We start from the raw sequence: 13,115 nt of genomic DNA, 5'->3' as shown, positions 1-13,115 counted from the left end.
GGCCCAAAGGCAAAAAATTAATGAAGATGGGGTCAAAGAAGTAATCAGCACAATTCAGTTAAAATTACAATGAGATACCATGTTTTTAAATTTATTTTTTCATTCATTTTATATATACATATATGTATTTTTCTTTTGGCCGCACCGCGTGGCATGTGGAATCTTAGTTCCCTGACCAGGGATCGAAGCCGTGCCCCCTGCATTGGGAGCACGGAATCTTAGTCACTGGATCTCCAGGGAAGTCCCTAAAATTTATTTTTTTATTGAAGTGTAGTTGATTTACAATGTTGTGTTAATTTCTGCTGTACAGCAAAGTGACACAGTTATACACATATATACTTTAAAAAAATATTTATTTATTTATTTGGCTGCATCGGTCCTGGTTGTGGCACACGGAATCTTCGTTGCAGCATGCAGGATCTGTTGTTAGGGCGCATGGGCTTCTCTCTAGTTGTGGCACACAGGCTCAGTTGCCCCATGGCACGTGAGATCTTAGTTCCCCCACCAGGGATTGAACCCGCATCCCCTGCATTGGAAGGCAGATTCTTAACCACTAGACCACCAGGGAAGTCCCATATATACATTCTTTCTTGTATTCTTTTCCATTATGGTTTATCCCAGGGAGATACCCTTTTATAACTATCAGGTGAGTAAAAATTCATCAGGTGAATACTGATGTTTGGTGAGGGTGTGGGCCGACAGAACCCCTTATCACTTTTGCAGGCATATAAACTGGTACAACTTCTTTTTCAAGCAATCTAAAAAGAGATATACATTTGTTTCAAGATCCCACACTCTCAATCCTTGGTAAATAAGCCCCAGAAATTCTCGTGCAGATGTACAAAGAGGCATATACAAGGGCGTTGACTGCAGTGTCCTGTGTGGAAACAGAAGTTGGGGGCAACGTTGGCATCCAACCTCAGGGGAATGCATAGTAAAGCGTAATGGAAGCAAACTACAGAACTTTAGGCAACAGTCAGAAACAACAGACAGCTTCTCAAAACGTGGCGTTCAGAGAGAAGAGTAAGGAACAAAAATGAGGTCAACAGCATAATACATTTATATAAACTAAAACCACCAATGCATAAACATGATATTAGATACTTCACAGAGCCATTCCTATTTAAGTGAGATGGGAATGAATAGCAAAGATAAAGGAGAAAAAAATGCTAAACCAAAACAAGAGATTGACCTTGTATCCATTGGTGATTCTCATACACTGTGAAATAAGGAACATAATCAACTCAGCGCCCTGTGTCCGAGGACCAGAAGAGAAATGTGCAAAGGACGCGAACAGGGAATTCACAAAGGAAGCACAAATGGCCCATAAAGATAGGAAAATATACGAATCTCACAAATAATGAAGGGAATGCAAGTTATAGCAACGAGTTCGTATTTTTTCACCTATGAGATTAACAAAGATTTTTTTTTAATATGGAACGCTTCACAAATTTCCATGTCATCCTTGTACGGGGTCCACGCTGATCTTCTCTGTGTCGTTCCAATTTTAGTATATGTGCTGCTGAAGTGAGCACAGCAAAGATTTCTTTAAATTATACTACGTTTTGCTGGCGAGGGTGTAAACACTGTGGATTGAAATCTATATTGATTGAGCATTTGGGGACAGTGATTAAGCGTTATCAAAATTAAATTGCTGACAGCCAGCAAGTTTGCTTAAAGGAACTTATCTTGCAGAAATACCTCACGTGCAAAGGCGCATTTCCAAGGACGTCACTGCTGCAATGTCTGTCCCAGGGAAGCTAGCAGAAGCTGTGTGCGTGTCTGACAGGAGGAGATGAGTTTAGTACATCATGTCAGACATATGGTGACAACCAGTGTGAAGGCTGAGGTAGCTCTGCATGTACTGACATGGAAAGATAAGCATAATATACTATTAAGCAAAAAAAGTATGATGTCACTTTTGTTGAGAAATTACACACACACACATGCAAAATCACAAGACATTAAAAAGGTCCACGGTTTCAGGTCTGTTTTGGCATCGAAGGCCAAGCATAAGTCAACAGTTCAACGGCTCCCGTGTTCCGAAGCAGGTGCTTGTGGTGGGACCTGCAGGTAGATGGGGCAGATGGATCACACAGGACCTAGTAGGCCATGGTAAGGACTTCTTCTTTTACTCCTCAAGAGATGGGATCCCGGGAATTCCTTGGCAGTCCAGTGGTTGGGAGTCGGCGTTTCCACTGCAGGGGGCCTGGGTTCCATCCCTGGTTGAACTAAGATCCCGCAAGACGTGCGGCGCAGCCAAAAAGAGAGGGGGTGGGAATCCATCGGAGGGTTTTAAACAAAGGCAGGACAGACTCCGGTCTTAACAGGATCACTCTGGCTGCTGAGTAGAGAACAGACTTGGGGCAAGAGCAGAAGCTGGGCGCAGGGGCTACTGCAGTGATCCGGATGAGAAAGGGTGGGGGCTTGGGGGAGCGTGCTAATGGTGGTGGAGGGGAGAAGTGGCTGGATTCTGTGTGTATTCTGAAGGCGGCACCAGCAGGGTTTGCTAGTGCTTGGGGTGTGGAGTGTGAAGGAAAGAGAGGAGTCCACAATGACACCAGAATTTTGGCGTGAGCAGCAGGAAGGATGGATGTGGCCTTGACTGAGATGGGGCAGATGGAAAGTCTGAATTTCAACATGTCAAATTAACTAATATGCTTATTCATCATCCAAGTGGAGTTGTCGAATGGGCCATTGGATACGAGTCTGGACTTTGCGGGAGAGGTCAGTCCTGAGATATGTAACCTCGGGCAGACCTGGAAGGTGATAGATGGCTTTTAAGGCCAGCAGACTGGAGGAGCTCACTTGAGGAGTGAGTGTGGCTGGAAAGGTCTGTAGACACCTCGTGAAAATATTTACCTGAGGAGCCCAGACCTGTCCTCTGCCAAGGAAGGAAGTAGCCCAGAGTTTGTCCAAAAAATCAGTTCGATGGGGGTCTGGAGGGGACTTGCTCTCTGAAAATGGAGCAGCCCACACACTTGCCCTCCACCTGGGGTCCCACGGGTGACATTCAGCAGAGGAGGTGGATGCGCGGGGCTGGCGGCCCACCAGAAAGAGCAGAGTTGACCTATTTTGAATGGAAAAGATCTTTCCCTGGAGCGTTACTTAGGTTGTTCAGTGAAATGTGCTCATTGCAGAGGTGCTACTGGGATGGAGTCTGCAAGCAGACAGGGGTCCACAGCAACAAAGCTCTGAGCAAAACACGCCCGTAGGGCATCTGCTGGGATTTACTTCCACGAGCAGTCTCACCGGGGCCGCACTGTTGGCTGATTAATAACAACTCTCACCTGGCAGTTGTGACGAGCTGTGGAAATGTTCCATGATGCATGTGTGTATATATTAACTGATTTAATCCTTGCCACAGCCCTAGAAGGTAGACACTGTTATAACCAGCCCCATGTTGCCCATGAGGAAACAGAGAAGGTACGTGACACGTGGAGGGGCTGGGATCTCAAACCCCCGTGCTTCCTCTGTTTTTTGGGGTTTTTTTTTTGGCCATGCCCCGCAGCTTGCGGGATCTTAGTTCCCCCAGCAGGGGTCAAACCCGTGCCCCTGCGGTGGAAGTGCGGAGTCCTAACCACTGGACCGCGGGGAAGTCCCTTTCCTCTGTACTCCTGACCATCGTACTCTGCTGCCTACCAATAGTCATCAGTGATTTTTAGCAGTTTTAACCAACATTTACCGAGTGTGTTGCCTTTGTGATTTCATCGAATCCTTGCAACAAACCTACGGGATGGGCCTCTGATTCCAGTTTGGCAGAGGGGAGAAGTGACTTGCCCAAGGTCACAGACCGGTGAGAGGCTAAGCCACGCTACTCCATCTCCAGGGCCTCAGCTCGGCACCACGTCCCTATACTGCTGGTCATAGTGGTCAGCTCCCGGCATCTCACGGGGATTTACCGTGTCAAGGCTTTTTGGCGATGCTTAGAACTTTGGAATGAGAGCTGCATGTTCTCCTTCCAGAGCCTCCTCAGTGCTCTGGTTTGCCTGCTGCCTTGTTCCTGGACGTGGTATTCAACTTCCTGGCCTTTCCTGTCCTGTCAGGGCCTCGGAGGGTAAGTGGTTTGAACAAGATCTTGTTGTGAGGGTTCAGTTTGCCCCTTACATGGCCTCAGCAGGGGCTGAGGGGCAGCAAGGAGGCAGGCAGAGGGAGAGGGACGAGGCAGGCAGAGGGAGAGGGACACGGCAGGCGCCATCTGCCATCTTCATAGGGTGTGAGAACCCTCTGAGATGGGGAGTCCTGAGACCCCTTTGATAGATAGATGGTGAAACACAGGCTGAGCAAGGGCAGGGGGGAATTGTACTCGGTCAACGGGGAGTCCTGCAGAGTCAGGAGCAGAGGCAGGCCTTGGCCCTGGATCTCTGGACTCCCAGGCCTGGACTCTTTCTCAGCATCCTGCCCAACTCTCCCCTCCGGAAGGAAGTAGGACTTATATATATACCCTTCCTGGCCTGCTTTTGCCAGAGCCCTTGAGACTGGCTGAGGACTGGTTGCCATAGAGACGGTCGGACAGGGAGTTCCAAGGTTGGCAGATGTGGGGCGGGGTGGGGGATGGGACAAGACACCAACATGCTAAACGCCCACCAACAGTTGGTAAGGACCGCATCGGGGAGACCAGGGCAAGACACACCACAGCAGGCTCCAGGGACGGTCCCATGTCTGCTCAAGCTTCTCTCAAGCATCCCCCAAGCTGAGCAGGTGAGGGGGGCTCCTTGGGGGGATAGCCAACGGCCCAGAGGCAGGTTGGCTCTCTGGGGTGGGGAGGCTAGGGCTGAGGGAAGCCCTTGAGAAGCCACAAGACTGGAGCTGAGGCCCAGGTGAGAGTCAGGGAGGCCCCAGGCGGGCAGGGACTACAGGGAGGCCTGCAGGATGTCGGATGAAGAAAAGGATGATGCCCAGGGATGACTCCCAGGCTTCTGATGGAGCAACTTCTGCAACACTGCGGGAGGATCAGGATTTCGGGAAAGACAATGCATTTTTCCCACTTTGGCTTAGTAAGTCCAGGGCCCTGTGGGGCATTCAGAAGAGCTATCCGGAGCCCAGAGGCAGTACAGTGCAATGGTGACAAATCTGGGCTCTGGAGACAGACTCAACACACTCAGGTCCTGGCTCCACTTACCGGCTGTGTGACCTTAGCCAAGTGATTTCACCTCTCTGAGCCCCAGTGTTCTCATCTGCATGACAGGGGTGATAGCGAATATCTACCTCATGGATCCTTGGGAAGGTTAAACGAGTTAATACTTGAAAGTCCTGAGCACCCAGTAGATGCTCAGTAAATAGCAGTTGTTGCTATTTTAATATTAATAATTCAGGTCATGATCAGTCAGTTTCAGTGGTAACAAGGGCCCAGAGGGGCCAGCCTGACAGAAAAGAATGGTCCTGGGACTTCCCTGGCGGTCCAGTGGTTAAGACTCCGAGCTTCCGCTGCATGGGGTGTGGGTTCGATCCCTGGTCAGGGAACTAAGATCCCACATGCCGTGTGGCACAGCCATAAAACAAACAAACAAAAGAACAGGAGGGTCCCCTGGGGGAGCTACTCAGAGCTGGGCCTCCTCTCCTGTCTTTGCCCAGGGGAGTCTTGGGAGCAGTGATGGTGTAATTCAGGGCCAGCAGCAGAGGTCTGTGAGCGCAGGGCAGATGGCAAAGAAGGACCGGAGGCCCAGGGACCGGAACAAGAAGGGGCAAGGCTCCGCTGAGGCTGAGGAGTAAGCAGCTGCGGAGGGGCCGGGGGGCTGCTGGGTGCCAGGCCCCAGTTGGGGCCAGCGCACAGACCCTGACCCCTGCCCCTTGCCCTCTCCCTCCTCAGTCTGGTCCCCTCTCCTCCTCGGAAACCCTCCTTCCCCTTCCAGTGGGTCTGGGAGAGCTTCACCACAGATGGCCGGGCTCCGCTTCAGCCGGGCTCCGCCTCGGCCCCTGGCCACCAAGCCCTGCCCTTGCCCCCAGCGGTCCACCGGCACAAGTCCAGGCGCAAGTCCACGGCCAACAACCCAGAGGCCCGTGGCTCCTGCTGGAAGACAGAGGCGCCAGATCCGGAGAGGAGACAGCAGCTCAGGGCCTGTAGATGCATTCCCATCCCTCCTGGCAAAGCGGGGGGCCAAGAGCCGGAGTCGCCTGGGAAGAGCTCAGGATCGGGGCCGGAGGCCGAGCCAGAAGGCCTGGGCGCTGAGGTGGCCGAGAGGGCTCTGAGCCCCGGGGAACCGCCCCAGCTCCCCAGAAGGGGGTCGATCTTGGAGGAGGAGCCATTTGCAGAGGCCACAGACGAGGCCGAGGAGGGGGAGCACAGGGTCCCCCAGAGAAGGAGGGCTAGTTCTCCAAGAAAGGGGCGGAATTCTGGCGAGGAGGCCTGGGACGAGAGTGAACTGCGGAGCCAGGGGAGTGGCTCTGGCTCCAACAACCTCCGAGGACCACAGAGGAGGAGGCCAAGGGCCAGGGAGCTGGAGGGGCCGAGGAACCTGGAGAAGCTGCAGAGGCAGCTGCAGCAGGACTTGGACTGTGGTGAGCGTGGGGCTCAAGGCCCGGGTTCCCCCACGAAGCCGCACAGTGCGGAGAGGGGCTGGAGCCAGCCACCTGGCTGGGCTGGGCTGGGCTGCGCTCCAGGTGCGGGGAGGGATTGCCCAAGGGGCCAGGAGAGACGGCAGTGCCTGATTTGTCCCTCTGTGCACAGATCCCGAAAAGCTGCCCTGGGAGCCATCGCGGGCTGCTGTTCAGGCCTCCCGCTGGAACAGGAAGCCCCATGCCTTGGGAGCTGATGAGACTTGCCTGTTTGCACACTTCCCTAACCGCACCTTCCACAAACGACAGGAGGCCACCAGGTGAGGTGGAGACGAAGAAGGGTGGGAGCAAAGCACAGGGACTAGAGAAGGAGCTAGTTCTTCAGGAGACAGTCATTCATCCTCTCATTCATTCCTTTATTTATCCATTCACCAGTCTTTCTGATCATCCAACCATCTGTCCATCCATCCACCATCCACCATCCATCCAGCCAGCCAGCCACCATCCATGCATACATCTGTCTGCTTGGCCAACTGTTTATTGACACAAGCCAGTTTTCATTCACTTCCCATCTTCTATCCATTCATTAATTTATTAGCTAAGTGATTAATGCGACATATATCAGGTATCTGCTCATGGGTCCTCAGGATATAAAGGTAAAAAGACTTGGTTTCAGCCCTAAGAAGCTCAAGGTCGGCTGGAAAAGGAGACAGATGGGCAAAACAGCGACAATGGCAGAAGAGTTAGATCATTACTATACTTAGGGCTTGAACGAGAGACAGTGGGAGCAGAGGGGAAGACAGATGGGGGCTGTTGACAGTGTCTAGGTGAGGGTTGATGAGGGCTTGGACCGGGTGGCCATGTGAGTAAAGAGAGGGGGATTTATTTAAAAGATATTTGGAGGCTGGCTCAGTGGGCCTTGGTGACAAGTTAGAAGTGGTAGGTGAGAACCCATTCAGCATCCTGATATCACCCTTCAAGTCTTATCCTGTTATCCTTCCTTGAGACCTTTCCATGCTTCCCAGTGCCCTTAGGACAAAGCCCAGATTCCTTGGTAAGGTGTTGGGCTGTCTGTCCATCCCTTTGTACAGATTGAGGGCTCCTCCACGGACAGTGTCAGTTCTTTTTTTTTTTTTTAATATTTATTTTATTTATTTATTATGTTTTTGGCTGCATTGGGTCTCAGTTGCGGCATGTGGGATCTTCTGTTGTGGCGCGTGGGCTGCTCTCTAGTTGTGGTGTGAGGGTTTTCTCTCTCTAGCTGTGGCGTGCTGGCTCCAGAGAGTGTGGGCTCTGTAGTTTGTGGCACGCAGGCTCTCTAGTTGAGGCGCCTGGGCTCAGTAGTTGTGGCACGTGGGCTTAGTTGCCCCGCAGCATGTGGGATCTTAGTTCCCCAACCAGGGATCTAACCCGCGTCCCCTGCATTGGAAGGCAGATTCTTTATCACTGGGCCACCAGGGAAGTCCTGGTGCCAGATCTTTTTGATCACAGCCCCCGTCTGGCATCCTGAAAGGACCTGGCACATAGTTGGTGCTCAATAAACATGTGCTGAGTGTATGTCTGCCCATCTGTCCATCTTTCTATCTGACCATGATTCAGTTGTGCATGAACTCATCAATACTGAGTTTCTGTCTGTGTCAGGCACTGTGCTAGGTGCTGGGGATACATTGGTGGTGCAGAGGACAGACAAAGGATCCTGCTCTCATGAGGCTCACATTCTACTTGGGAAGGAGGATAATTGATAAAGAAATGAACAGAATGTACAGCTAGAGATAGACAGTCCCTGGGAGGTAGATGGGGTGCTGAGGTCTCATTTTCTCTGACCTTTGAGCAAAGACCTGATTGACCAGAGGAACTGACCATCACATCTAGGGGAAGAATGTTCCAGGTGGATCTAGGTGCTGTCTATTCAACCGTCCACACCATCCATCCATCCTTTCATCCTTTCATCCACCCACTGATCACCATTTGTTTCTTTTTCCCATCCATTCATCCGTCTGTCCCTCAAACCCGTAGGCATTACCCTAGCTCCTACCAGATATAGGGGTCAGAGAGAAGAAAAGATCTGGGCCCTCCCCTCAAGGAGAGCTGCTTTGCAAGGGGAAGTTGGCGATACAGGTGAGGTCATGGGTGTGTGTGCTGAGCTCCACAAGGCTAAGGACTGTCCGAGTTGGGGTACACCCCTGGCTGGAGTAGGCAGGAAGCTTCCAGGAAGCGTAGGGAAAGACCTTGAGCTAGGCCTGAGGGCTGAGCCCCCAGAGTCAGCCTGCATCCTGTCCAACTTCCACAACAAACCCCATTCCCCAGGCCCCTGGATCTCTGGGCTGCAGCAGTCCCTCCCTCCAGGCCCCCGGATCTCTGGGCTGCAGCAGTCCCTCCCTCCAGGCCCCCATACGCCCCTACCTGCCCCTGGCCCTCCATGAGGCTCCTGGTTCCCTGCAGACTTCTCCCACCCCTCTTCCTTTCCTCTCCCCACCCAAGAAACCGGCTGCAGGCCTGGGAGCAGCAGCAGCAGGAGAAGCGGCAGCAGGCCGAGCTGCGGCGGGCCCGGGAGCAGCGGCTACAGCAGCGGCTGGCTCAGTGCCTGGCAGCCTACATACCCAGAGGGAGCCGGGGGCCGGGGGCCGCCCAGCGCAAGCTGGAGGAGCTAAGGTAGGCCGGAGCTGCGGGGGGCCTGGAGGGGAGAGGGCAGGGAGGCGGTGCTGGGTGTCAGACCAAAGGACCAAGGGGAACCTGCCCTCACCTTCCCACGGGCTGAGCTTCCAGGGCCAGCCTCCCCACCAGGTGGGCAGGTCGGGCCGCTTTACAGATGAAGACACTGAGGCCTGGGAGGAGAAGGGGCTGGGCCAGGATCACCTTGTTAATAATAACAATTCCTGCAGCTGTCGAAGGCTGAAGTTTAAAATGTTCTTCTTGCATTATCACACTTTCAAATCTTGTTTTCTGATTTCAAATGCCAGGCGTGCTTACTATAAAAATTCAAATATTACAGAAATAGTTCATGGAGAATGTGAATAGTGCCTGTGATCCGGCTCCTGGAAACAGCCATTGTTCGTGGTCAGGGGAAGAGTCATCTGTTTCATTTTCTTCCTACATTTTGATCATAAAAAAGCAAATTCATATTTAAAAGCAAATCTTTCTTAGACTCATAAGAGGAGAGTGAAGTAGGTATCATCAGCACTCCCATAATTTTACAGATGAGGAAAGTCAGGCTTCAAGCGCTTAAATAATTTGTCAAAGGTCACAACAGAGGGGCAAAGCTGGGATTCCAACCCAGGCAGCCATTCATCTGCCCTGCTATGCTGCCTCGGAGAGCTCAAATGCCCAATCTTCAGATAAAGTGCACGAGGATCTTGCCCCCAAAGCCCAAGCTAGGGAAGGAGATAACTCAAGTAAATATGATGACCGATGCCCTTGACACTGCGGACCTACGGGGTGCGGCTGGCACCAAGGCAGCCCTTTCATCCAGGGAGAAGCGCTAGGGCAAGGTGAGTTGGGCGCTGCTGAGAGACTACAGGGTTCCTGCCCTGCGATGGGGCCCCTGAGGACTCCGGGGGGCTCTGATCACCTACTCTTTGAGGCTCAGCCTCATCACTCCCAACTTTACAGATGAGGAAACCAAGACTCGAGAGGTCGCGTGTACTTTAAAGGAATCCTTGGCCAGTGATCGGGGAGATGCCTTCTCCCTGCCGGACCTCAAGTTCATTGTTTCTTCACACGGCAGGAAGTGGAAGGCCAGACTCCAGTGGCAGATGTCAGTGAGAGGAGCGTTCCAAACGCACTCCTTTCATTTTCGACTGGGGAGAGGATATTTCCCACGGGGTGTCTCAGCCCTTCCAGCACATGAACTTTGCTCTGAGCTTCATGGGAGACTCTGCCCTTCCCGGGAGGGTGGGCACAAAAGATATCTCCCTGTGGTAGGGAAGCTCCGTACTTTACTTTTATTCTGAGACAGGGCTGACATCCACTGACATCACTTCCTTTCTCGCTTAGAGCTCCAAGACATGGGCTTCCTCTCAATTCTAACAGAAATAGCATCAAGAACCAAGCAGGAAAAATGTACACAACCTCACGGGCAAGACCGAGACTGAATGCAGCTCATGCTTCCCCCACTCCCCACTCCTTGTAACTGCTGTAAAATCCCCTCTTGAACAGTGAAGACTTCTCTTTGCAGTGACTTCTGTTCCTGGCCATGGTTTTCAAGTCCATCTTTTTCTCGAACGGAGGAGGTTTCCTTCTCTGGCACATAGCCAAGGGGCCTGGCCCAGCAAGCCAGTGTTTTCCACAGGGCTCAGCATACTTGCCGGAAGTCCCAGCATGAGTTTTGGAGTCTTGTGTGCCTCTCCCCTCCCGTTCTGTCTGTGGGTGCTGCCACCATGCCCTTCGGCCTCTCTCGTGTGCTCTGCAGAAGGATGCCCGGTCCCGTGTGTGGTGTAGCCAGAGGGCCCCTCACTGCCAGGATGCACGGCTTGCGAGCAGACAGATTTCCGACAAGCGCACAGACTGGGTTTTTGTAAATGGGATTGTGCTTCTCCAGTGGAACCTAGATCTTTCTGGGATGTGTTCTTTCATTTGCAATACATTTCTTAAGTTCCTCTGTCCCATTTTCTAAACTATCGGCTTATAAGAACCACAGAGAATGCTGGCAAGCTTGTCCCATTCGGGCTATAGCACAGAGAAGAAAACTGAACCCAGAGCCCAGACTGGGATTTTGCCCAAAGCCACAGCCAACAGTCACAGTGTCTCCTCACAGGCAGAGTGTGAGAGGGTGCAGGGGTGGATGCAGAGAGGGGAGGGCTGTGCATGCAGATGTCCAGTTGCTCAAAGTCAGTGCTGGCCCCTCTCCCTTGGTGATGGCTAGGAGGAGGGGCGAGCCTGGCACCGCCTGCAGACCTGGGTTCAGCGCTCAGTCCCTCACTTCCCAGCTGTGCAACCTTGGACAAGTCCCTTGACCCTCCTGAGCCTCAGGCGTGTCATGGGTAAAATGGGACAGATGATTCCCGCCCCACTGACCTCAGGAGAAATCCAGGGCAAGGATGGAAATCAAATGGTTTTGTAAAGCTAAGGGCAGGAGGACAGAAACCGAAAGTTCTTAATGAGGACAAGTGGGCTCAGGAGGGGGCCGGCTCATGTCCACAGTTAGCCGCCCAGAGGCCCGTCTCCCCGCAGGCGCCAGGAGCGACAGCGCTTTGCTGAGTACCAGGCAGAGTTGCAAGGTATCCAGCAGCGGGTGCAGGCCCGGCCCTACCTGTTCCAGCAGGCCATGCAGGTGAGGCTAGCACCTGGGCAAGCACGTGGCTCCCCAAGACCAGAGCTTCTCACTGGCCGAGTGGGTGGGGAGATGAGGTGGGCGTGGGCCCCCTTAGCGGGACCCCTGGGCTGCTGCCCATCTGGAAGCCCTGGGACCCCCTCGGTAAGCAGAGGCTCACTGTGTCCTCAGCAGCCCAGGTGAGAGAGGAACCCCGCTTCTCTCTCCTCAGGCCAATGCCCGGCTCACTGTGACCCGGCGCTTCTCCCAGGTGCTGTCGGCACTGGGACTGGACGAGGAGCGGCTGCTGGCTGAGGCAGGAAAGGGGGATACGGAGGGCACCCCCAGGAAACCCAGGTGAGGCCCAGCTGTGGGGAGGAAGGGCATGGTCACCAGCACTCTGCCCTGCAGGGCCTCATCCACCTGTCACCCTGCCCTGGGGAAAGGCCGAGGGGACTCCTTGAGCAGCCAAATGGATCTACCGTGAATTCAGTCCTGCCCCGTCCACCCCCTGGCCTGGAGGACTCTGTCTAGCTTTCGCAGTCAGCAGGGCCTTCCCCAGGCGCTGTCCTCCATGTCACCCAAGGAAGGCGGGGCCAGGGTTATTTTCCCCACTTCCGATGAGGAAACTAAGGACCCCAGGGGTAGGGTCTTGCCCAAGGACACAGGAATGAATAAGCAGCAGAGCCTATCTGGGAACCTGCAGCCACCTGACTGGCCACACATCAAGCCCCCACTGTGGGCTGGTGCCACGCTGGTCACTCCACCTACCCTTATGCTTTAGAGCAACTTGGTGCAGAGCAGGGGTTATGAGGCTTGAGGAGGGGAAGTCACTTGCTCAGGGTCACACAGCATAGGAGCCAGATTTGAATCCACAACATCTGTGATGATGGCCTTTCCCCTTCTACAGCCCAGGTCTCCTTGGTTATGGGGGTGGGGAGCTGCACAGCCCAATGGCCTCTATCTGTGTCTTTATCTTTAAGGAGCCACAGGTCAGTGGGAGTGAGAATGGAGCACTCTTCTCAAGAGTCCCCCAAAGAAAGAACCCACTGGCAGCCAGCCTGACAAGCACTCCGCCCCAAGCCCAGACCGAGAGTCCAGTCCCTGAGATAAAAATTAAATGCCTTATGGAATATACAGCGTGGGATTCCTGGTGGTAGTGGAAAGAGGCTGCAGGTTGGGAGTAGGTGGTGGCAGGTGGGTATGCAGCGCTCTTGGCTGGTTCCCAGGACGAGGAACTCTGGCTGTTCTGGCTGCCCCCTCCCAGCACACACGGCTCTGCCTCTGCCCTGAGGACTGAGTGGGGCATCTCCAAGAGCGAGAGCTGCAACTCCTAAAAATGCTGGGTGCTGGAATTCAAGAGTGAATAGGA

At 53.3% G+C, this 13,115-nt stretch overlaps 1 protein-coding gene and 1 non-coding gene across 4 annotated transcripts; one reads left to right on the top strand and one right to left on the bottom strand.

Moving 5' to 3' along the window:
• Window positions 1–1,428: 1,428 nt before the first annotated feature.
• Window positions 1,429–1,535, bottom strand: LOC132526648 (U6 spliceosomal RNA). Its single transcript, XR_009542639.1, has one exon. It is a non-coding gene; the product is annotated as a U6 spliceosomal RNA (small nuclear RNA).
• Window positions 1,536–4,554: 3,019 nt separating this feature from the next.
• On the top strand, window positions 4,555–12,865 carry TSGA10IP (testis specific 10 interacting protein). 3 transcript variants are annotated; one of them, XM_060157599.1, is made up of 9 exons: window positions 4,555–4,701; window positions 5,575–5,708; window positions 5,810–6,498; window positions 6,668–6,815; window positions 8,977–9,147; window positions 11,665–11,764; window positions 11,893–11,908; window positions 11,953–12,100; window positions 12,727–12,865. In XM_060157599.1, exons 1-9 carry the CDS (start codon window positions 4,555–4,557, stop codon window positions 12,806–12,808), a joined length of 1,635 nt encoding a protein of 544 aa, XP_060013582.1. In that variant the 3' UTR covers window positions 12,809–12,865. The 3 variants fall into 3 exon arrangements, with proteins under 3 accessions (XP_060013582.1, XP_060013581.1, XP_060013583.1); XM_060157598.1 differs by lacking the exon at window positions 11,893–11,908 and having other exon boundaries at window positions 11,976–12,100; XM_060157600.1 differs by lacking the exons at window positions 5,575–5,708; window positions 5,810–6,498 and having other exon boundaries at window positions 6,712–6,815.
• The last annotated feature ends 250 nt before the right edge of the window (window positions 12,866–13,115 follow it).

Source organism: Lagenorhynchus albirostris, chromosome 9 (genome assembly GCF_949774975.1).
Source record: "Lagenorhynchus albirostris chromosome 9, mLagAlb1.1, whole genome shotgun sequence".
In the NCBI taxonomy this organism is placed as follows: Eukaryota; Metazoa; Chordata; class Mammalia; order Artiodactyla; family Delphinidae; genus Lagenorhynchus; species Lagenorhynchus albirostris.
The sequence above is the reverse complement of the archived record's forward strand: the minus strand, read 5'-3'. Positions and strand labels throughout refer to the sequence as shown.

Coding starts and splice junctions, on each gene's coding strand:
- TSGA10IP (XM_060157599.1), top strand. CDS start 4,555: ATGGGACAAGACACCAACATGCTAAACGCCCACCAACAGTTGGTAAGG. Junction 6,499..6,667: donor GCAGCAGGACTTGGACTGTG/GTGAGCGTGGGG, acceptor CTCTGTGCACAG/ATCCCGAAAAGCTGCCCTGG. Junction 6,816..8,976: donor AAACGACAGGAGGCCACCAG/GTGAGGTGGAGA, acceptor TCCCCACCCAAG/AAACCGGCTGCAGGCCTGGG.